Consider the following 25,137-nt stretch of genomic DNA (forward strand, 5'->3'; position numbering starts at 1 on the left):
ACATTTAAAAGTCTTTGGTGTTTCCTAACTCATCCTTTTTTTTTTTTTTCCTTTTCTGGTTTATGCTGTTTTAGATACTATCTAAGAAACTTTAGCTCACTCCAGGGCTGTAAAAATTTTCTTCCATGTTTTTTCCTAGATGTTCATAGTTTTAACTTTTACATTTTGGTTTATAATCCATTTTGCATATTTGGCTTAAATTTTACTTTCTTAGGGAAGGCTTTTCCACCTTCTAAGCTGGGTGAGATTTCCCTTTATACACTCTGAGTAACTGACTATATTAATATAACTGGATAACAAGGTACCTCAAAATTCAGTGGTATAAAATAATCATTTATTAGGCCATGGACTCTGTGAGCTGGCAATTCCCACAGGGCATGGTGAGGATGGATCATTTGTTTCACAGTGAATTAGAACTTCAGCTGGACACTTGAGGGCGAGAAGCATCTGAAGTTCACTCCCACATCTTTACACTGGAGTAGGCTGTTTGCTGGCTGAGACCTTAGCTGGGGCTGTCAATCGCAAGCCTGACACGGCCTCTCCATGCATCGTGGACTTTCTCACCGCATAGAGACTGGGTTTCAAAGAGGGAGCATCCCAAGAGGGAAAGCCAGGATGAAGCTGTATACTTCTTATTATCTAGCCTCATTCACACAGCAGCAGTTCCACTGTCCTCTATTAGTTAGATCAGTCATAAGCTCACCAATGTTTGAGGTGGAGAGGGAACAAGATTCTACCCCTTGATGGTAAGTGGCAAGATTCCGGGAGAGCATACGGGACTGAGAATGCTTCTGCAGTCATTTTTGGAAAAGACACTCTGCCACACATTATCAAATCCTTCACTTATTTTTTAAAATGACATTTATCACGAGGCAAATTAAGTAATGTTTACTTAATTTTGGACTCTCCTACCAGACCAGTCGTTCTAAATGTTGGCTGCATACTGGAATCAGCCAAGGAACTTTTGAGTAGGAACTCACAGAGATTCTGAGAGGGCTCCATTGTAGAACAGCTCCCTTTTGTCTGAAGATGATTAATCAGGATTTATATTAATGACTGTGTCCTACCTCTGACATATTTGGATTTTAACTGGTTGGGATATGGCCTGGGCATTGTAATTTTAAAAAGCTTCCCAAGGAAGTGCAAAGTACAGCTAAGATCAAGAACCATTTTACACACAGTTGCACCCCCAAATGCCTAACATAATGCCTGCTACATTACAAGTAGTCAACAATCTACGTTCAATAAATGGACGAATGAAATGGAACCATGTACGGTCACATTCCTTTACTTAAACACAAGACAAAATATTACAACGTAAGAAAAAAGACTAGCAAAGGAGAAAAATTCACAGGGTAAAAAGCTAAATAAAAATATAAAACATTCGTCAATATTTCCATACTGAAAATTCTGATTTGATTTCAAGATGTAAATAGATATTTTGGGCCTTGGAGTCTGATTGTTTACTGTTTGAAAGTAATAAAAGCTGTAAGGATGAAATAAAAATCATTTTTTTAAAAATAATTAATTTTAAGCTTTAAAATTTAAATGTAACTATGTCCACATGCTTGGTTAGATTTTTTTTCCCCTTAAAAAATAATCCTCAGAAAACAGTGAGTTGTTCCCTAATTAGGCCTTCACAAAGTGTTTATAAGTGCTTATTCAAAAACTTTATTTTGAACAAAGTACAATTTGGGAACTATACATTAGCTTGAAATAACTAATAAATGGTAGTTTTTATATTTCATTAAACATTAATAGATTTCTCGTGAAATGACATCAAAATAGGCATTTGATATTTCTATTTATAGCCTTTAAAAAAATGGCACACATGCTGTGGGATTAAGATGGAGAACCGAGCACATCCATCTAATTCTGTCTTTCTGAGTTCTGCTAAAATTACAGTAAAGAGAAAAAAACTTAAGACAACATATTGAAAACTTAAAAAGCACCGAGGAAAGTAGCAATTGACTCAAGAGAGCCAAGAAACCTGAGGTGTAGAAAAACTTACTCCAAGTTTATACTTACAGAGACCTCAAACTGCTCACAAACTGGCAGCATGAGGCAGGAGACTGCAAAACACCTCTGGAGAGTCTGACCACCTCAGCAGGAATGACTTTAAGATCCTGAGATCAGAAGTTCTCCAGCAAAAGCCCACTGTTCCCATTATACAGTGAATCCTGAAGTCAACATAAGACTCTCCCATGAAGAGATTCCAATCAGCTATTAGTACCCAACTTTTAATCATGAGCAGACAACCAAGAATTACTACACACTAGTACTTAACATGGAAGACAAAGACAAATATCACAAGGAGAAAAACAAAGACAACACAGGAGGAAAAAGTATGAATAAAAATACAAACAATCACTAGTACATTCAATGGATTAAGATACTACATTAAGAAATAAGAATAAGATGACCAAAAGAGAGGACATTCAGAGAAAAGATGGTCTTAGAAAGAGAAAAGGAAAATTGCCTTCAAAATAGTGGGGAAAAAAAAAACAAACCAAACAGCAAATAGGGGGAGGAAAAGATCCAGAATCATGTAGAACCAGCCCAAAGGTCTGTTTCACAAGAGAGGTGACAGACAGAACATAGAAGGGAGGAGTTCACTAATGAAGCAATTCAAAAACATTTCTCTGAACTGAAAGACATGGACTGCACACAGTGTCTAGGTTAATACAAGAACCTACAAAAAGTCATTGTGTGTCCCCTTCCTCTTGAACCTCCCCCCCCCCACCCCAGAGGTTGTTAGAGAGCCCTGGTTTGAGTTCCCTGAGTCATACAGCAAATTCCCATTAGCTACTCATGTCGATGTTCGGCAGAAACAAACACAATTCTGTAAAGCAATTATCCTTCAATTAAAAAATAAATTTAGAAGGTGGCAAAAAAAAAAAGTCACTGTGAAATTTCAGATTAATTACACAGAGAAGATTCAGAAGACTTCTAAAGAAGAAAAAAACAGGTAACATGCAAATGATCAGGAGCAAGAACCGCTTTGGACTTCTCAAGGGCAATACACAGCACTAAGAACAAGCTAGAATAGCTTAATGTCTTCAAAATTCTGAAAGAACATTTTCCAACCTAGAATTCTATACCCAGCCCACATTTCAACCAAGTATGAACACGGAGTGAGCATTTTAGACGTGTGGGGTCTGAAAGACACCACTTCCCATGTGGTCTTCCTCAAGAAGCCACTAAAGGGTTAGTTCTGCCAAGAGGAGAGAGTGATCCAAGAAAGACACGACACAAAGGAAACAAACCCCAACAACGGAAAAAGTGAAAAAATCCCAGAAAGACAGTGAAAGGCAGCTGTATAACGGCCTGGTGTCAGTCAGTTTGGGACAGTTCAGGACAGTGTGACCCAAGAGACAGACATGTTGAAGATTACCATGAATTTCTTTTTAGTGGAAGGACTGAATGCTTGGTTGAGCTTAGCCCAGATTTTCATATGAGCTCTGCTTGTCTTGACAGTGGGCTGATAATGGTTCTGCTTCCTCTCTATGCTCTGCTGGGTGGAACCAATTGAGAATAATCATTTTACCTCAGAGAATTACTCAGCTTTAAACTACTTCTGCAAACTGGAAGTAGAAAATAGTGAGTTTTCTAGTAGAAAATAAAGAAAATCCCACTCTCATGGCCACATTTCTGCAAACTATTCATCACCAGTCTGCTCTACAACTCTGCCAGATGTCTCAACTCTGAGAAACTGCGTGTTCCAGATCTTGCTCATGACTTCGCCCTCTGACCTTCTCAGAAGAGGCTCTTAAAACTCCTAGAGAAGCTGAAGCCATATTATAACCCAGGAAATTAAAAAAAAGAGGAAGAAAAAATTTCTCTTTCTAAACAGTGTTATTTTAACTAAAATGATTTTCACATTGTCAACTGGCTATTTTTTTTCTCACTACTATAGAAAAATGGAAAGTGTAAACTCCTCAAAGTTAGAATCAGATCTGTATAGTTTCTATATGATACCAAATTCCTAGCACAGTGATGAACTCATAAACTTCATGATTGGTTTTACAAAATGAAAGATGCTAAGATTTTATTTTAACAATTATAAAAATAATAACTACCATTTAAACTGTGTGGCTGGTGGTGTTTGACACACATTTTTGATTCTTGCCAGTAAAATCAGGTGATGAATGGAGCTCTTTCTGGTACCTAGAAGACTGACATATACACTTATTAATTTTAACTGCCCACTTAGAGTATCAAGGAGATATTTACAAGACTTACATTAAACTTCTATTAACATCTTTTTTCAAAAGCTTAAGAGCAATCTAAATCCCAGCTTGCCAAAGGCAAGAAATATTTTGGCAATAAAGATGAATCTAGAGAGATAAAAGGAAGCAAACTCTAAATAATAGTTGAGTCCTGAGGAGAACAAAAGTCATAAAGGATGAAACAGCTCTGAACTGAAACTGTTAGAAATGAGTCTGTATGAACAAAAATTATAACAATTTCATAAGAAAGCTAAAAATTTCACTTAATTATGTGGTAACTTAATGAGTCACTTTGGTCTTCTTGTGTGTTTTAACCATTTAAAAAGATGAACAGAAGTAAAGAATTACAGGTTTTCAAATCAACAATGTAAAATAAGAACTCAGGAATAGAAAATAAAATTTATATATGACATAAATATCTTAGAAATAATATTAAGTATTTTGACATGTTGCAACAAGTCATCTTAACAACACTTTAATTAAGGATAAAAGAGTTTAGCATTTTACATTTTACCTTTTCATTGAAACTGAGGTTTAAGAATGGTGGAAGCTTTTTGGCATCCTGGCGGTTGCAAAGTTACATAAATGGAACTGCCCATCACCAAACATCTTAAGAACATACCAACTTGAGAAGTTCTGAGAGTCCAAGAAGGCGAGAGGGGAGATGGCGGGTGGGAAAGTAGGACCAACCGTTTCCTCTACTCAACATCTATCAGAATGAGGGAGTAATCCGTGGTCCAAGGTCATCTTACTTGGCCTCTCCGAAGCATGATAAACCACTTACCTCTTTTTCTCTTGGTTTCTTAAATACCAGTTGCCCCTACCTGTCCTACCTGGTTCTCCTCCAGCTCTGTGAACACTTCAGCTGCTGTTTCTCTACTGAATTCTTAGTGCAACTTACTCAATCAATTCCCTAGTGTTAGAAATTTAGGTTGGTTCTAATTTTTAACTTTTTAAAACAAAATAAAAAATGAAAAAAGAGAACAACAATACATAAAAACATCTTGAGAAGTATCCTTAAGGCTACATATCAATATCCATATCAATAATTTATTATATAGGATAAATCCCAGAAATGTAATTATTGTGTCAAATTATGCATAGCTTTAGGATGTCCTCTAGGAAGACTTATGTTTCTAACAATAGATATACCACTTAAAGGCTGTCAACTTGACAGGTGAAAATTAAAAGTTTTTCTTTCTTCTCTTTAACTGTAATTTTATTTATTTATTGGTGGTGCTGGATCTTCGTTGCTGTGCAGACCTTCCTCTAGTTTCAAGAGAGCGGGGGCCACTCTCCAGTGGCAGTGTGTGAACCTCTTGCTGGGGTGGCCTCTCCTGTTGCAGAGCACAGACTCCACAGCACACTGCCTTCAGCAGCTGCAGCACGTGGCCTCAGCAGCTGTGGCTCCCGGGCTATGGGGCACAGGCTCAGTACTTGGGGTGCTCAGGTTCAGCTGCTCATGGCATATGGGATCCTCCCAGACCAGGGACTGAACCCATGTCTGCTGCAATGGCAGGCAGATTCTTTACCACTGATCCACCAGGGAAGCCCAACAGGTGAAAAATAGTGTCTAATTTTCTTTTCTTGGAGTACTTGTGATAGTAAATGGTTTCCAAATTTATTGGTCATTTATATTTCTTCTGTGGATTACACTGTTCATATCACTTGCTGAATTTTCTATTTTGGGGTGGTTTTTGTTACTTATTTTTAAGGGTGCTTAATGTACTGAGGTTTATTATCTTCTTTGTCTGTTTCACATGTGCCGTGGGCACATGTGAATTCTAGATGGCCCCATGACCTTTGCCCCTGGAGTAGCCTCTGTGTTTCCTTGTTACACAGCAAAAAAGATTTTGTACATGCAATTAGGGTTACTATTGAGTTGACCTTAAGACAGGAAAACTATTTACATGAGCCTAATCTTATCACTTGAGCTCTAAAAAGGTAAAGCTTCTTCCTGGCTGGTGACTAAAGAGAAAGTCAGAAATATTCTAGCACAAGAAAAACCTGACCAGCTCTTGCTGACTTTAAAGATGGAAGGGTCATGTGCAAGAGCTGAAGAATAGTATCTATGGGCCAAGAACAACCTTTGGCTGACAACCAGCAAGGAAACAGGGACCTTGTCTCACAATCACAAGAAACCAAACTCTGCCAACAACAATGATACTGAAAGCTGATTCTTTCCCAGAGCCTCCAGATAAGAGGCCAGTCAAGCCAACATTTTGATTTTGACCTTGTCTGACCCTAAGCAGCAAACCCAGCTGAGCACTCCAAATCTCTAAATAACGAACAGGTGTGTTTTAAGCCACAAAGTTTGTGATAATTTGTAATACAGCAAAGAAAACTAACCATAATATGCTAAATTTTTCTTCTTCATTCCTCTACAGTTATATGATTTTGGGGTTCTTATACACATGCGTCTTTTCAAAGTTTTAAGATTATGTAAATAATCAATTATATTTCTGTTGCAAATTTTAAGGTTTTCACATTTTTAATATTAAAAATAATTTTTTGTTTCCAACAAAAGGGAGTTATATGTAGAGATGGGAGTTCAGACTCTTAAAATTAAGTGAAACAGTTGCTAGGAAATAGCAAAGATTTGACTTCACTCAAATAATTAACAAAGGAGAAAAAACAAGTAACAACAGTAGAACTCCAGGAACAGATAATAATTCAAAACTGAAAAATCAGTTTTAGATTTATTAAAGTACTTACTTTATCATTAAGCCTAGAGAAGTCAGTGTATCTTCTAAAAACTACCCAGCTTTCTTCTGGGGTCTTCTTTACTAATATTTTATATACCTATGGAGAGAGTGAGACAGAGAGTTTTAAAATACATTTATGTAAATATTTTAAAATTTAAGCCAAATAATTTTAAAACTTTTACTTGACACGCCAGATGGTAACAACTATTATGTTAAAAAATTCAGAAATTATTTAGGCCATCAAATGTTCAAATAATCAAATGTAGGAACCAAAAGCAAAGATTTTTTTCTCAGGACTGACAAATTTGAGGCAAAATGCTTTTCTGAAGCACACTAATAATAAACAAACTCATCAGCCTCTAAAATATATTTTATGCTAATACATTCTAAAATTAATATGAAAAATAGCCACTACTGTCTTACACAGTCAATTTAATTTTTAAACTCAATAACTGCCAAGCAAAGTTTTCAAATAAATTAGATGTTCTAATCATCAAGGATGAAATACAAGGTAGAAAATGTTGGTATTAGATGAAAGTTTACATTTCTATAATTATGTACAATTTTCTAGGCTACTGAATAGAAAAATTTGGTTGAAGCAAGTCAATATTTTAAAAGGTACTTAAGAAAAAGTTAGATTCTATATTTCCTAAGGATAATTTTAGAATTTATTGTGAGGAAATACTATTTACAACTGAATCTCAGAGAAACATCTCCTGATAGTTTTTGGTATAGTGTTTTGAGCTAAGCTAAATACATGACACACAAAAAGTACTCAATAACTATCTACTGAATGAGTGAAACTCTCTTAAAAAGAGAAACTTTTTTCCTTCAAGTTGGTGTGGAATAACTTTCAATTGTAGCTGTATAGCTGCACTCTAGCTGCAAATGGCTACAGAATACTTGAAATATGACTTTGACACATGTTGTGAGTGTAATATAGACCAGATTCGAAGACTTAGTATGAAAAAAGATGCAAAAATAGTTCATTAAAAAGATTATATATTGGTTACATGTTGAAATGATCTACTTTAAATATATTAAACAAAATACATTACTAAATATAATTTTATCAGTTTCTTTTTACTCTTTTTAACCATGAAATTAAAAGATGCTTACTCCTTGGAAGGAAAGTTATGACCAACCTAGACAGCATATTAAAAAGCAGAGACATCACTTTGCCAAAAAAGGTCCGTCTAGTCAAGGCTATGGTTTTTCCAGTGGTCGTGTTTGGATGTGAGCGCCAAAGAATTGATGGTTTTGAACTGTGGTATTGGAGAAGACTCCTGAGAGTCCCTTGGACTGCAAGAAGATCCAACCAGTCCATCCTATAGGAGATCAGTCCTGGGTGTTCATTGGAAGGGCTGATGTTGAAGCTGAAACTCCAATATTTTGGCCACCTGATGCGAAGAGCTGACTCATTGGAAAAGACCCTGATGTTCAGAAAGATTGAAGGCAGGAGGAGAAGGGGATGACAGAGGATGAGATGATTAGATGGCATCACCGACTCAATGGACACGGGTTTGGGTGGACTCAGGGAGTTGGTGATGGACAGGGAGGCCTGGCGTGCTGCAGTTCATGGGGTCGCAAAGTGTCAGACACGACTGAGCGACTGAACTGCACTGAACACTAAAACTTAGAAAATTTTAAATTACAAGTATGACTCATATTATAATCCTAGTGGATGATCTAGAGACAGTTTATGTTAGGGATTGTTGACCATCCTTACCATTTGATTCTTCTCTCTTACAGACTTCTTTTTCAGCTTTGAAGGGAGAGAATCAGGAAAGGTTAGGTTGGATTCTTTAGTTTTGAAGTAAAAAGTAAATAATTTATCTTTGTAACATATAAAGGTGAGGATGAAGATTATTTGGATACCCTGTAGTCTCCAGAAAGTCCTGATGTAAAATAGTCATGCAGGGGATAAAAAGTAAATATTCTTTTTAGAAGTTACTAATTCAAAAAGGGATAAACTGACTTTAATACTTCTGACTGTGAATAACTGATGCATGATAAAAGTCAACTTCATATGATAATTACTTCAACTATACACAATACATGTTAACTTTATTTTTTCTGTTTTAAAAAATGAGCCCTTTTCTAACTGCTACCCTTCACAGTGGTCTCTAAACACTCCTTTTTTTCTCTAGGAAAAACAGAAGAGATTTTTGCTTTACCTTTTCTAGAAAGCTCTCTTATCTACTTGTTTAAGTAGTACTTTCAATGAAAACTATGTACAGTGCTGATCATTGCTTCCTCCAAGTTCTAATAGCAGTTATTGTCTCTACTCTTTATTTGAAACTTAGTGTATACTACTTTGTACTCTTGTTTTATGTAGTCTCTGTTTTAAGTAAACAAATGTAGACACATATGCTGATCATAAAATACATATACAAAAACACAAAAACTTCTGTTTACAACTTCATGGATTTTCGCAGAGTAAACATACCATGAACCAAGTAACAAGAGGAAGAAACAAAATATTACCAAAGAAGTCTAGCTCATGACTCTTTCTGGAACCTGCTCACCACCTGTCCCAGTTACTTTTTGTTTTTAAACACTTTTCAAAGACGTGACACTCTCTATATAAGACCTTGCCAGTTTTTCCTAAACTTTCTTAAGAGATCAATTCAAAGAAATATACCAAGGTGAAATTATTTGACAAACCTAAGACTCTCAAGTTTGTAACTCTAGCTTAGACCTCTCCCCTAAACTGAACAGTGAATATATATCTATGTGTATATATAAAGAGAGATAAAATACATATACATGTGTACACCCTCATATGTACATACACATAACTGACATTTCCACTTGATGTCTAACGTCTCAAACCTAGCATGTGCAAAAACAAATTCTGGTCTTTCCCTCAAAATCTGCCATTTAACTAAATGGCAACCTTACTTTTCATATTGTTTAGATGAAAAGCTTGGGATCATCTTTGCTTTCTCCATCTCCCACATCCAAAGGCTCTCTCTTCAAAATATATACAGAATTTGATAATTTCTTAGGACCTCTTCCTCCGCCTGGTCCACACCACCATGTCTCCCACGGATTACTGCAAGAACCTAACCGTCTCCTGCCTTTCTTTTTCTCTCACAGAATCTAGTCTCAATTCATCAGCCAGAATAAGTCTTTAAAAAGCTTACGTCAGATCATGTGATTTTCCCTTTTAAAATCTTTCTGAGATTCCCAGCTCAAAATGGGGAAACTCTAAAGGCCTTATAAAGGCTTCTGTGCTCTACTTGATCCGAGGGTCACACTCCCTTGGTGTTACCTCAGTTCCTACATCTCTCCTCACTGATTATTCTGCTGTCAGCCATGAGGGTCTTGGCAGTTACACCACCTGTCTGGGAAGCCCCCTCCCCCCACCAACATCCTGGGAATGGTCATGGCTCATTTTCCCTTCAGTTCAGTGGCTCAATCGCGTCTGACTCTTTGCGACCCAGTGGACTGCAGCACGCCAGGCCTCCCTGTCCATCTCTGTCATTTTCTCTTAGTGCTACATCTCTTCTGTTAGGACATGACTGGCAGTGCCACTTAAATTGCAACTCTGGTTTCAAGAAACTATTTCTTTCCCCTCTTTTATTCTTCTCTATAGCACTTATCACTATATGACAAACTAACATTAAAAATAAAATTGCTTATCTATCTTTCATACGTTCAGTTGAGCTCCTGTACCACTATCATGTGGAAGAGGGCTTGGCACATAACAGGTACTCCAAAAACGCTAAATTAATAAGTAAGTGAATATGACTGATTTTATATATGTCATTTATTTCTTCCTCTGTATTGTCTTGAAAGACTTTATATAAACTTTTCACACACATTACCTCAGTGAATGCTCCTTCTTTCATACAGAAGGTAGGTCACTGTACAGAAATGAGCCACCAATTTATTATAATTTCCAAAAATCACTCACAAAAAGTCAGATCCATGCAGATTTGCCATCCATATCATGTCTTACAATATTTTAACTCTAAAAATTGCCTCTTCATAATTTCAATATTCTTTTTCCTAGAAGATCCTTCCAGACTGTCATTAACTATACAAGATGAAATGTTGAAGTAAATATGCGATTATTACTTCCAGAAGATCCAAGAGAAAGAACAAACATAGTTTCAAAGAAAAAGCTTATAAGTGGATTTAACAAGGTCACTGGATATATAAATATGTAATATATAATAAGGACAAAATAGATTAAACTAGCAATGAACAAACAGAAAACATGAAAAGATGTCGAGAATATCAAACAACATCCATACCCAATAATAAATCTTAGCAAAAGAGGCAAGACTTTTGCCCTGAAAACTACAAAATATTATTTAAAAAAGTTAAAGACTTAAGGACATGGTTTAGGTTCGTAGATTCAAAGACTCGGTACTGTAATTATGTCAGTTCTTCCTAGATAGATTTAATACAATCTCAATGCAAAGGGCCAAGACAACCCTAAAGAGGAACAGCAAAGCTACAGTACTTAGCTACCAGGCCTTAGTAATTAAGACAGGGTGGAACCAGTAAAGAAGGGAAAAATGGAACACAGAATCAGACCCATACATTTATGGTCACCTGATTGTGACATAGGCAACAAAGCAAATGCTAAGGAGATAGAGTTGTCTTTTCAATAAAAACCTGATTTTAGGGAGGAAAAAATGTTCCTTGACTCTTACTTCATACCACGGACGAAAATCAATTCCAGACAGTTTATAGCTCTAACAATGAAAGGTCCAACAATAAAGCTTTTAGAAGAAAACACAGGACAACATACTTGTATCCTAGGAGGAGGCAGATTTTAAAAACGGCTAACTGTAAAAAAAATTTAATGTGTTGGACTATATTAAAACTAAGAACTCTTGATTATCGAATGAACCATTCAGTTCAGTTCAGTCGCTCAGTCGTGTCTGACTCTTTGCGACCCCATGAACCGCAGCACACCAGGCCTCCCTGTCCATCACCAACTCCCTAAGTCCACCCAAACCCATGTCCATTGAGTTGGTGATGCCATCCAGCCACCTCATCCTCTGTCGTCCCCTTCTCCTCCTGCCCCTGATCCTTCCCAGCATCAGGGTCTTTTCCAATGAGTCAGCTCTTCGCATCAGGTGGCCAAAGTATTCAACATCAGCCCTTCCAATGAACATCCAGAACTGATCTCCTTTAGGATGGACTGGTTGGATCTCCTTGCAGTCCAAGGGACTCTCAAGAGTCTTCTCCAACACCACAGCTCAAAAGCATCAATTCTTCGGCACTCAGCTTTCTTTACAGTCCAACTCTCACATCCATACATGACCACTGGAAAAACCATAGCCTTGACTAGACGGACCTTTGTTGGCAAAGTGATGTCTCTGCTTTTTAATATGCTATCTAGGCTGGTCATAACCTTCCTTCCAAGGAGTAAGCGTCTTTTAATTTCATGGCTGCAGTTACCATCTGCAGTGATTTTGGTGCCCAGAAAAATAAAGTCAGCCACTGTTGCCACTGTTTCCCCATCTATCTGCCATGCAGTGATCGGACCGGATGCCATGATCTTAGTTTTCTGAATGTTGAGCTTTAAACCAACTTTTTCACCCTCCACTTTCATCAAGAGGTTCTTTAGATCTTCTTCACTTTCTGCCATAAGGGTGGTGTCATCTGCATATCTGAGGTGATTGATATTTCTCCTGGCAATCTTGATTCCAGCTTGTGCTTCATCCAGCCCAGTGTTTCTCATGATGTATTCTGCATATAAAGTTAAATAAGTAGGGTGACAACATACAGCCTTGACGTACTCCTTTTCCTATTTGGAACCAATGTGTTGTTCCATGTCCAGTTCTAACTGTTGCTTCCTGACCTACATACAGGTTTCTCAAGAGGCATGTCAGGTGGTCTGGTATTCCCATCTCTTTCAGAATTTTCCACAGTTTATTGTGATCCACACAGTCAAAGGCTTTGGCATAGTCAATGAAGCAGAAATAGATGTTTTTCTGGTACTCTCTTGCTTTTTCGATGATCCAGCAGATGTTGGCAATTTGATCTCTGGTTCCTCTGCCTTTTCTAAAACCAGCTTGAATATCTGGAAGTTCACGGTTCACGTATTGTTGAAGCCTGGCTTGGAGAATTTTGAGCATTACTTTACTAGCGTGTGAGACGAGTGCAATTGTGCGGTAGTTTGAGCATTCTTTGGTATTGCCTTTCTTTGGGATTGGAATGAAAATTGATCTTTTCCAGTCAAGGAAGGCAAATCACAGAGTGAGAGAGAATAGTCACAACACATGTTCTGAAAAAGGACTTATGTCCAAAATGCACAGGAAACTATAAATCAAAGTGGAAAAGACCTTCCAAAAGAAAAATGAACAAAAGTCTTGAACAGACATTTCAGAAAAGAGAATACTCAAATGGCAAAAAAAAAAAAAAAGTCTAAAAGGCAAATTAAAACCACAATGTATCATTCTATTCACTACAAAAGCTAAAAAAAAAAAACCAAAAAAACCAACTACATGTTGGGAAGGGGTGGAATAACTAGAATTCTCATACACTGCTTAAAGGAATATAAGTTAGTACAGCCGCTCTGGTACATTGTTCATCAGTATCTTCTAAAGCTAGGCAGATGATCCAGAAACTTTATTCTGAGGACTTTATATCAAAGATAAGTGAGTACATGTGTTTACTGAGGGACAAGTACTAACAGGTTTGCAGCTGTAGTATCCGTAAAAGACCCAAACTGGAAATCATCAAAATGCCCTTCAGCAGTAGAACAGATAAGCTGTAGTATATTCACATAAAGGAGTAACATCAGTAAGAAAAATGAGTTGCCTACAATTACATGCAAGATCAAGGATGAATCTTACAAACGTATGCTGAAGAGACCATACCCAGGAGTAAATACTCCATAATTCCACTAACATGAAGTACAGAAACAGGCAAAATTAATCCAGGCCATCAGGAGAGTGGGTATTGACTGACAGAGCATGAGGGGAAGCTTTCAGGATGTTGTAATGGTCTATTCTTGATTTGTGTGCTAGTTTCACAGCTGTGTCTGGTTTGCAAAAATTCATTAAAGTAAAGCAAAAGTACACCAACAGCATGACAACTTAAGAGGTATAAACCAATAAGACTTTTGTGTTCAAGAAATTACAAGTGCAGGCTAACATCATTCAACACAAGTTTAGAACACAGGTTAATAAATCTTTCATCTAATGATGTATAGCAGAAGTCAATACTCACAGTAAATTTAGCTCTTTCTTCCATCACCTCATAACCCAGGATAATAGGTGTAGAAGGTCTATCTTCCAAATCCACTGTTTCAGGACTTTGTTCTTCACTTTCTCTTGGTCTAGCAGAATACTCAATGGAAGAATCTGCACCGGTAAATTTAGTCCTAATGAGGGGACTGCTACAGACAGATGAAGTGCTTTCCATTTGGTCAGATACACTGGTCTGTTTAAAATTACCCATATTTGAGTCTTCTAACTGGCCTTTGGAAGAGTTTGAGCTTGTTGAGATGCTCCCAAAAGAAGAACTTCTTTGGTTTCTGTTGGTTGCAAAACTGGAAGCAGAGTTCCCTAGGGGCATAGGAACTGGAACATAAGGAGTTGCCATCTTCTTTTGGCTTTTGTAACAAACTTGCACACTTTTGAGTCCGAACAATTAGAGAACAAGTAATAAGCAATGCATTATTTTCTTCTTAGGAATTCACTCTCTAAAAATGAGAGGAACACATGAAAGATTAGTCTTTAATCAGGAGCATTATCCAAAAGAAAACAAAATGCTCATATCCATTTCTTTTAATTTTGTGACACTGTATTATTTTATTTGCAAAGAAAATACACCCTAAACTTCTTTCTTTAATCCCAAAATATCACCTCTAAGAACTCCTGTTTGCAAGATGAGAAGAGCAGAAATATTCTACACTCTTTTTCTTGGTCCTAATATTACATGTTATCCTTTTCCCCCCACTTTCTTTCTTTGTGACGTATTGCTATAAGGGTCATTGTAACCTGACGTCATGGACATAAGGGAGTTGAAAAGAGGAAAAGTGATAAAGATGGTCCTGAAACTTCATTCTCTTTATTATGATCCTGACACTACTACACATCGTACAGGCAGTGGAGGGTAAAGGGAAGGAACAAAAGGGAGAAAAATTATTTATATTTCCTTCTGATTTAACCAGGTACACTAAAAAATTACCCAGAGTAATGACAGTGAACCAGAAACTTAGACAGCTTGTAAGGTAAATAATAAACAGTTCTTAAAGCAACAGTTTATTAAAACCAGGATCAAACGGATTTGGGGGAAAAAAAAGTGGTCAAATTAAATTAATCGAATAAACCGCAATGAACGTTAAACTTATATCGAACAAGATTAAATGATTAAAAGTTTAAACGTTCTTCGTAGTTTCCAGACCATCCCTAATTCTGCTACACCATGAACTGCAGGTACTGAACAAATGTTCAAAACCCATACTCCATAAGCTCTGTTGTCAAAAGGAGGAGTTTATCTTGTCTCATAATTTCACAACGATACAGGAAAAAAGGTTTCCCACTAGAGTGTTAATAAACTAAGAAATGGCAGTGAAATGATCGGGGAAATGGCACACAACGGGTCTGCCTATCCAACTACGTCTACGCAACTCTACCGGTGAGAAAGGTAAGAGACAAGCCGCTCAGGCGCTGAGAGACGCGGAGACAACATTTCTAACCCAGCACGTGGCTCTGGGCACCCTTCCCCATCATCAGAGACTCGGGAAACCCATCTGCTGATTTACCGCCCCTCGGTTCCGCCCGACGGCTTCCCCCCAAAGAAGTAAATAAAAGTGAACTCTCAGCCTCCCGACGGCCGGCGGGGTCGCCCCGCCCTTTGGCCACTCGACCACCTGAGGCCTCAGGGCCGGGGAGCACACGGACCCGGACAGCCTCTGAGCTCGCGAGGCCCTCAGCGCTGCCCGGCGGTAAGACACCAAGCGGGACTCGCGCCGCGGCCTCGACCTGCTCTGAGAAGAACCTCTCCGTCCTCTGGAGGACCGCGGGCAGGTGAGGTGGCCCGAGCCCGAGCAGCACGGCGAGCGAGAGAGGTCGCGGCGTGCGGGCAGCGCAGAGCCGGGACCGCCCAGGACAGTCTGATCGGGTCTGCGCAGGCCAGGGCTCCTCGGCTCGGGGGACGGCGATCCCCCGCTCCCGGGCTCCCCGGGGCCCCAAGACGCCCACCTCCGCCCCGGCGCGCGGCAGAGTCGGCGGCTGCCAGGGCTCTGTAGCACTCCCGGCCCCCCGGGGGAGTCCCCGCGCCTGCCCCGGGGCGCAGGTGTCAGCCGCCGCGCGCTCCCTTCCTCAGCCCACTCCCCACCTCAGCGCGCTCCCTTCCTCAGCCCACTCACCACTTCAGCGCGCTCCCTAACTACCTCAGCCCACTCCCCACTTCAGCGCGCTCCCTACCTACCTCAGCCCGCTCCCCACCTCAGCCCGCTCCCCACCTCAGCGCGCTCCCCACGTCAGCGCGCTCCGTACCTCAGCGCGCCCCCCACCTCAGCGCGCTCCCCACCTCAGCCCGCTCCCCACCTCAGCGCGCCCCCCACCTCAGCGCGCCCCCCACCTCAGCGCGCTCCCCACCTCAGCGCGCTCCCCTCCTCAGCCTGCTCCCTACCTCTGCCTGTTCGGGCGCGCTGCCCCGGGAGGGTTAACTCCGACCCTGCCTCACGGCAGCTTTCCGTCTCCACCCACAGCGCCCGGAGAACTCACGTGACCCCCTTCCCGAAAACAGCGGCTCCCCGCCCGCCTCCGCGCGGGCCACGGGCCCAGAATCCCCTCCAGGCGGAGGGAGGGGCTGGGCCGCCGTTCCCGGAAGTGACGTCAGGCCGAGGGCGCCCGCCTAAGGGGCGTGAGTTGTGGTCTCAGGGGTCCTCGGCTCCTGGGTGGACCCTAGTTTTGTGGTAAGAATTTTACCTTCTTTCCCATAGCTTTATTTTTATCAGTTAACTTTTGAGAAATGGAGGCTACAGTCCCTGGTTTGAACGACAGGTGATGAAAAGACTACAATTCCCGGGAGCAACGACGGCCAATGTGGGCCGGGGCTCGCTTTGCATCATGGGACTCGTAGTCATCCCCTGCGGGGCTGGTTCTACTGGGTTACAGGCTGGTTTCCAGAAAGAGCCGCGTTTCAGGGGAGGACAGCTGATTGTAAAAGGGGGACGCAAAATGCTTCACTGCAGCCTGTTCCTCCTACTGTTCCTCACTATTCCTCCAAGGAGGAGTAATTTCATAGAACTCCTGAAATTGTTCAGTGTGGCAGTGTTTTTTTTTTTTTAATTTTTTATTTATTTTTTATTATCTCGAGAGAAATTTTGCTTCAAATAATATAGTATTAGGCTTGTTAGGGGCTTCCTTGGTGTCTTAGATGGGAAAGAATATGCCTGCAGTGGGGAGACCCTGGTTCTATCCCTGGGTCCCGTGGAGGAAGGCATGACAACCCACTCCAGTATTCTTGCCTGGAGAATCCTATGGACAGAGGAGCTTCGTGGGCTGCAGTCCATGGGGTCGCAAAGAGTCGGCAGGACTGAAACAACTTAGCACACAGGCTTGTTAGACGTGCATGTTTAAAGACCTGAAGATTATCAGAATAATGGTTCTTTGATAGGCAAATACTAAAATTCAGACCCGTCTGCAGGCCTGTTTATCATTAGACTTGAGCAATTTGATACAAAAATCACTCCATGAGTTCTAAGGCGTTGGAATAGTCCCAAGACTGGGACAAATTGATAGTTGTAATTTCAAAGTGAACATGGGAAGATAATCTGGCTTGTGGCATATTGATGGTTTTCAGTTGATAATATTGCTCTTTCAGTATGAATGAGACATAAAAAGAGAATTCTAGGGACTTCCCTGGCAGTGGAGTAGTTAAGACTCTGTGCTTCCAGTGCAGAAGACAAAGTTTCGATCCCTGGGTGAGAAACTAAGATCCCACATGCTGCTTCCTATAGTGGGAAAAATAAATAAAATTAAAAAATAAAAAAGAATTCTGTAGAGATGGTAGACTAAAACATGAGGTAGTTTTCAGGATAGACTTGGCAGCCTTGGCTGAGAGGTGGCAGGTATAGCCTTGAGTTCTGTAAGTTAATAAAGGTGTAGAAAAGAAAAAGGAGCTTTGGAATACTTCCCTCACTTGTCAGGACTGCAGCAAAAGATAAGTTTGAAAATGGAAAATCTTATAATCTAATATCCAGGAAGCAAAGGAATATTAAACTTTCAAGAAGCAAAGTATACACATACCTCAGTTAGGGATAGAGGAAAGATCTAGAAAAGATCATTGAAATTGTCCAAGAAGAACTTTCTTCACAAATTATTTAAAGGAGCATACAGGACATACGTACTATATGTATCCTTTGTCTTCCAGAATATCTGGAATAGATGAATGTCTAGATTTTACTTTTAGAAAATGAACTGAACATTTCTTAAACATATTTTCAATGAGATTCCAATTAACAGTATAAATTATACTAGTTTTAAGTATGCAGCATAATGACTTAATATTTGTACTCATTGTGAAGCAATCGTCATAGTAGTCTAGTTGACATCTGTCACCATACAGTTACAATATTTTTATGTTGAAGATTTTTAAGGTTTACTATGTTAGCAACTATTAAATATGCAATATAGTTTTATTGACTATAGTTACCATGCTGTACATTACATCATCATGACATTTATTTTTTTATAACTGGAAGTTTGTACCTTGTGACCCCCTTCACTCATTTCATCTACACTTCCCTCCTCTGACAACCCTAATCTGTTCTCTGTATTGGTGAGCTTTGTGTTTTTTTTTTTTAATTCTACAAATAAGTGAGATTACATGGTATTTCTTTTTCCCTGTCTGACTTATTTCACTTAACATAATGCCTTCAAGGTCCATTCATATTGTTCGAGAGGGGAGGATTTCATTTTTTATGGCTGCAGAGTATTCCCGTGTGTATCACATCTTATCCATTCATCCATAGATGGGCACTTAGACTGTTTCCATATGTTAGCTTCTGTAAATAATGCCACAATGAACTTGGGGGTGCCTGTATCTTTCTGAATTAGTGTTTTGTTTTCTTTGGATAAATACTCAGAAATGGAATTGTTGGATCGTATGATAGGTCTGTTTTTAAGTTTTTTAAGGAACATCCATACTGTTTTCTACAGTGGCTGCACCAACTTACATTCCCACCAGCAGTGCATGTGTTCCCTTTTCTTCATATCCTTAAACTTGTTATTTCTTATCTTTTTGATAATAGTCATTCTAACAGGTGTGAAGTGATGGCTCATGTGGTTTTGATTTGCATTTTCCTGGTGATTAGTGATATTGAGCATCTTTTAATGTGCTTGTTGGCTATTTGTATGTGTTTTTTGGAAAAATACCTGTTTAGATCCTCTACCCATTTTTAATTGGGTTGTTTGCCTTTTGGCTATTGAGTTGTATGAACTTTTTAAAATACATTTTGGATATTAACCCCTTATCAGATATATTATTTACAAATATTTTCTTTATTTTTTTTGATGGTTTCTTTTGCTGTGTTCAAGCTTTTTAGTTTGATAGCTCCCCTGGTTTATTGTTGCTTCTGTTGCATTTGGAGTCAGATTCCAAAAAATCATTGCCAAGACTCACGTTGAGGAGCTTACTGTCCATGTGTTCTTCTAGAATTTTTAGGGTTTCAGGCCTTACAGTGAAGTATTTAATTCATTTTGAGTTAATTTTGTGGATGGTGTAAGATAGTAGTTTAGTTTTATTCTTTTGCGTGTGGCTATACAGTTTTCCTAGCATCATTTATTGAAGAGACTGTCTTTTCCCTATTATATATTCTTGGCTTATGAACAAAGCTAGTGGAGGTGATGGCATTCTAGCTGAGCTATTTAAAATCATAAAGATAATGCTGTTGAACTGCTGCACTCAATAAGTTAGCAAATTTGGAAAACTCAGCAGTGGCCACAGGACTGGAAAAGGTCAGTTTTCAATCTAATTCCAAAGAAGGGCAATGTCAAAGAATGTTAAAACTACTGTACAGTTGTGCTCATTTCACATGCTAGTGAGGTTATCCTCAAAATCCTTCAAGCTAGGCTTCAGCAGTACATGAGCTGAGAACTCTCAGATGTACAAGTTAGATTTAGAAAAAGCAGAGGAACCACAGATCAAATTGCCAACTTTTGTTGGATCATGGAAAAAGCTAGAGAATTTCAGAAAAATATCTACTTTGCCTCATTGACTATGTTAAACCCTTTGACTGTGTGTATCACAACAAACTGTGGAAAATTCTTAAAGAGATGGGAATACCAGACCACCTTACTTGTCTTCTGAGAAACCTGTATGTGGGTCAAAAAGCAACAATTACGACTGGACATGGAATAAGTGACTGGTTCCAGATTGGAAAAGGAGTATGTCAGGGTTGTATATTGTCACCCTACTGATTTAACTTCTATGCAGAGTACATCATGTGAAATTCTGGGCTGGATGAATCACAAGCTGGAATCAATGTTGCCAGGAGAAATATCAACAACCTCAGATACGCAGATGATACTACTCTAATGGCAGAAAGTGAGGAGGAGCCAAAGAGCTTCTTGATGAAAGTGAAAGAGGAGAGTGAAAAAGCCAGCTTAAAACTCAACATGAAAAAAACTTAGATCATGCCATTCAATCCCATCAATTCATGGCAAATAGAAGGGGAAAAAGTGGAAGCAGTGATAAATTTTTTCTTAGGCTCCAAAATCACTGTGGACAGTGACTACAGCCATGAAATTAAAAGATGCTTGGTCCTTGGAAGGAAATCTATGGCAAACCTAGACAGCATATTAAAAAGCAGAGACATCACTTTGCTGATAAAGGTCCATGTTGTCAAAGCTATGATTTTTCCACTAGTCATGTACAGGTGTAAGAGTTGGACCATAAAGAAGGCTGAGCACTGAAGAATTGATGTTTTCGAATTGTGCTGGGAAGACTCTTTAGAGTCCCTTGGACTGCAAGGAGATCAAACCAGTCAACTCTAAAGGAAATCAACCCTGAATATTCATTGGAAGGACTGATGCTGAAGCTGAAGCTTTAATTCTCTGGCCACCTGATGTGAAGAGCTGACTCACTGGAAAAGACCCTGATGCTGGGAAAGACTGAAGGCAAATGGAGAAGGGGTGACAGAGGAGTCCATGGTTAGACAGCATCACCGATTCGATAGACATGCATTTGAGTGAACTCTGGGAGATAGTGGAGACTGAGGAGCCTGATGTACTGCAGTCCATGGGGTCGCAAAGAGTTGGACATGACTTAGTGACGGAAAAACAACAGTAACAATATTCTTGGCTCCTTTGTTGTAAATTAATTGGCCATATGCATATGGGTTTATTTCTGAGCTCTAGGACATCCTTAACAATCAAGAAAGAATATCGGCGATTGTCAAAATAAAAGTTATATTAACACAGATAGCATCTAATGGCTAGTGTCTGTGTATGGAATATTTAATTTGAGCTATGATGCATTTATACAGTGCACACAATCAAATTCAATTGCATTCATTTTGATTTTTAAAGTAACAGAAGACTCTTTTTCTTCCCTTTCATCATTTTAATTTTGTATAAAACATATACACATAGCAGGACATATGGAGCCCGCTCAAGGTATCATTTTATACAATGATATGTAGATATTGGTACATAGGGGTAGAGAGTTTAAGGGGGAGGGAGAATGAAGGTAAGAAAAAACACAGCAGAATAAAGTATGTGCAAATAGGCAGACATCTCTTGAGGTAGCTTCTTAGATCCCAACATTTCCTCCTTCTCTGAAGTTTGTCCCTCTTCTACAAGGATGGGTCCTCATGGCCATGTTCATAATATGTTACTCTTATAACAAAAGTCTTTTTTGTCATAATTGATTGTGTCTGAACAGGACTTTTGACCCAGTTATGTCCAAATGATACTCTCTTCTTCTCTCTTGTGGGAAGGTGAGCATACAGACTGGAAGTCACAGGAGCTAAAGTCAGATAAAGGAAATTTTGTGTGGAGGTCCATAAAGCCCCACGGCTGAGGTCCCTGGAGTTGGTCTGATTCTTCCCCATTATCCACTTTTTTTGGAGTTCATGACTACCTTAATGTTCTTCCAGTAGATTTGCTTTTTACTTAAATCTAGCTGGAGTTGGTTATTTTGCTTATAACTGAGAGTACAACTAATACGGCACATTGAAATGAGACAAACTGAATGCGCAAAGTGAAAGTTGATAAAATAGAAACAATCCCTTATCAATGATTTGAAATAACTGAAATAACATAAAATGACTCTTTTCCAAGTATTGTTGTTGTTCAGTCGCCCAGCTGTGTCCGACTCCTTGCGACTTCTTGGACTGCAGCACACCAGGCCTCCCTGTCCCTCACCGTCTCCTGGAGTTTGCCCAAGTTCATGTCCATTGTATCAGTGATGCCGTCCAGCCATCTCATCCTCTGACGCCCTCTTCTTCTGCCCTCAATCTTTCCCAGAATCAGGGACTTTTCCAGTGAGTCGTCTGTTCACATCAGATGACCAAAATCCTGGAGCTTCATCTTCAGTATCAGTCCTTCTGGTGAATATTCAGGGTTGATCTCCCTTAAGATTGACTGGCCTGATCTTACCGTTCAAGGGACTTTCAGGAGTCTTCTCCAGCACCACAGTTTGAAGGCATCAGTTCTTTGGTTTTCTGCCTTCTTTATGGTCCAGCTCTCACGACCGTACGTGACCACTGGGGTAACCATATCCTTGACTGTACGGACCTTTATTGGCAGAGTAATGTCTCCGCTTTTCTACACACTGTCTAGGTCTGTCATCACTTTCCTGCCAAGAAGCAGTTGTCTTCTGGTTTCTTGGCTGCAGTCATTACTTTGGTATAATTGCATGGATTCCCTGTTTTCCATAGGCAGTGTTTCTATAATCTTAATAGTCAGGATCTGAACTCCACCTGCCCTCTGTTTTCTCCCTGTCATGAAATTTCAAGAGTTCAGAAAAAGAACTGTAGGTAGTCTGTTCTTAGAGTAACAGGAGGTGACCAAAGTAGCAATGGAGCAACATGATAGCCAACTTTATTACAGTGAATTTGTGACCTGTGGAATGTCCTAAATCCAGGGTAGGAATTATATGGCATTTATAATGGCTCAGAGAAGAGCCTTTCATACTACTAGCATGGATTTCTGATTTTCTACTCCTGTTACATAAGAAAGACTTTGAAAGCATGTGTGAAAATCCTACTGGAAATATAACAAAGAGACCAAGTTGCTTCACAAAATCACAGTTAGTCTTCGGACTGAAAGGGACCATAATGATCTTTAAGATAAGTCTCCATTTTAGAGCCAAGACTCTAAAATGACTCTTCCATTTCCTCAAAACCTGAGGAAAACAGAAGCTAAAAGATCTGCTCGTAATCAGTTCCATTGCCCATGAACTCTTGGTTCTCAAACTGGTAAGCTTCTGATCCGGGATGGTAAGACGCCCTTTTCTGAGCACTTTGCATTTGTGTCCTAAATGCCTGTCACCCTTCCGATAGTGTCTTGCCCTTGGTACATTCTCAGTTAATATTTGATGCCTGGATTTTGTGCGTGAAGAGGACCTACATTGGGCTTAAAGGGTTGCTAGGAATTGAATAAGTAAAGGATGTAGGCAGGGCAAAAAACGAAAATGAAAGTGAAGTCGCTCAGTTGTGTCCGACTCTGTGACCCCCACGGACTGTAACCTACCAGGCTCCTCCATCCATGGGATTCTCCAGGCAAGAATACTGGAGTGGGTTGCCATTTGCTTCTCCAGGGGATCATCCTGATCCAAGGATCGAACCTGGATCTCCTGCATTACGGGCAGACTCTCTATGGTCTGAGCCACCAGGCAGAGCACACTGGGCAAAGTGAAAAACTCGAGAAAGGGCATAACTGTGTGGAGTGTTGTGAGACCCTGAGGACAGCCTGATTGAATCGAAGGGCCTTTGAATGTAGCTGGAGATAGAGATATGAGCTCCTACTCATCCCTCAAGTCCATCTCAGATATAACTTCATTAGTAATATCTTCCTGCTTTCTTCAGATGGAGTTAAGTAAGCACTTATACAAGCCTCTGTGAGCGCCTTGTATTTGGTACATGAGTGGAGGCAGTCATTGCATTATTTGTGAGGATTTCCCTGGTAGCTCAGATGGTGAAGAATCCTCCTGCAATGCAGGAGACCCGGGTTTGATCCCTGGGTTGAGAAGATCCCCTGGAGAAGGAAACGGCAACCCACTCCAGTGTTCTTGCCTGGAGAATCCCATGGACAGAAGAGCCTGGTGGGCTTCAGTCCATGTGGCTGCAAAGAGTCGAATATGACTGAGCAACTAACGCTTTCACTTTCATTAAATGTACAGCATAAGGGCCAGGACTGTGTATTGGACGTCCATGTACTGACCCTATATGGTACCTGACTAAGGCAGGTACTTTGGGCATGGGCTCCATAATAAGTACTTTTTAAAATACCTGGCTCGTCTTACTGGTATACATTTCCTATAATATTCTTCTAGACTTACGCGTTTTCCACTCCTGCTTTAGAGAATAAAATCTAAATTTTTGAGTAGGTCCATGAGCCCCTTCATGTAATGACTTTTATCTCTTTTATGGTCTATTTCCTCTAGATGTATTAATTAGTTAATTAATTCACCAGCTATTTATTGAGTACCTATCATATGCAATGAATCTCAAAGTCCAGCTATATCAATAATTATTTTCCATTCTAAGCTTTTCATTTTTCTGTTTGCTAGCTTTTCGTACAGCTTCTGCCTGGAATTCTGCTTCTCTCATCCCATTGCTGAGACTCAGCTTTAGGTGCCAATCTCTCCAAAGGCTGCTCTGACTCCCTCTCCACCATGTTCTCACAGTCCCTTCTTTAAGCTTCGGTTGTGGCCTTGGTCCCGTTGAATGTGGGTATTGCTGTATGACTGCCTTTCTGACTACAACATGTGCTCTTTGAGGCAGAGATCGTATCTTTTTCTTCTTCACTGGCTCACAGAACCTCCAGCATACGCTGTGGCTAAATCGAGTACATGAATGAAAACGGGCGACTACAGTTTTCTTATTGGATCAACTTGGTAGTTTAATAGAAACAAGCAAAAATACATGCACACATTCTCAGTGGAATTTGGTTTCAAAGAAACAGTAAAGGGAAATTTAGTCTGTGAAACAAAGTGAAACAACTCTGCTTAAAGAGAAAGGATCCCTTCATTTGCACAGAGTAATTTGTCAA

The 25,137-nt window shown here is 39.7% G+C and overlaps 2 protein-coding genes and 1 long non-coding RNA gene across 6 annotated transcripts in view; 2 read left to right on the forward strand and 1 right to left on the reverse strand.

The window, feature by feature from the left end:
• Nucleotides 1-16,630, reverse strand: part of SNX16 (sorting nexin 16) — a 34,657-nt gene extending 18,027 nt beyond the window's left edge. The window contains exons 1-4 of one of the 4 annotated variants that reach the window (XM_081504902.1): nt 16,547-16,630; nt 14,344-14,609; nt 14,135-14,268; nt 6,945-7,031 (exon numbers count right to left, since the gene is read on the reverse strand). In XM_081504902.1, the coding sequence (XP_081361028.1) occupies nt 6,945-7,031; nt 14,135-14,268; nt 14,344-14,509 (387 nt within the window). In that variant the 5' untranslated portion in view covers nt 14,510-14,609; nt 16,547-16,630. Of the gene's footprint in view, nt 1-6,944; nt 7,032-8,663; nt 8,700-14,134; nt 14,610-16,113; nt 16,248-16,280; nt 16,380-16,546 lie in introns of those variants that run through there. The other 3 variants (XM_081504898.1, XM_081504899.1, XM_081504901.1) reach the window with 3 other exon arrangements.
• Nucleotides 6,891-14,611, forward strand: LOC145511495 (uncharacterized). The gene is made up of 2 exons (XR_014057898.1): nt 6,891-8,067; nt 13,219-14,611. It is a non-coding gene; the product is annotated as an uncharacterized LOC145511495 (long non-coding RNA).
• LOC145509421 (uncharacterized) overlaps nt 15,498-25,137 on the forward strand; it is a 132,279-nt gene continuing 122,639 nt past the window's right edge. Inside the window, exons 1-3 of the mRNA XM_081498046.1 lie at nt 15,498-15,547; nt 15,646-15,939; nt 16,626-16,832. Of these exons, the coding sequence (XP_081354172.1) occupies nt 15,498-15,547; nt 15,646-15,939; nt 16,626-16,832 (551 nt within the window). The remainder of the gene's footprint in view (nt 15,548-15,645; nt 15,940-16,625; nt 16,833-25,137) is intronic.

The sequence above is a fragment of the Giraffa tippelskirchi genome, chromosome 6 (assembly GCF_054371585.1).
Source record: "Giraffa tippelskirchi isolate mGirTip1 chromosome 6, T2T-mGirTip1v1.2.pri, whole genome shotgun sequence".
NCBI lineage: Eukaryota > Metazoa > Chordata > Mammalia > Artiodactyla > Giraffidae > Giraffa > Giraffa tippelskirchi.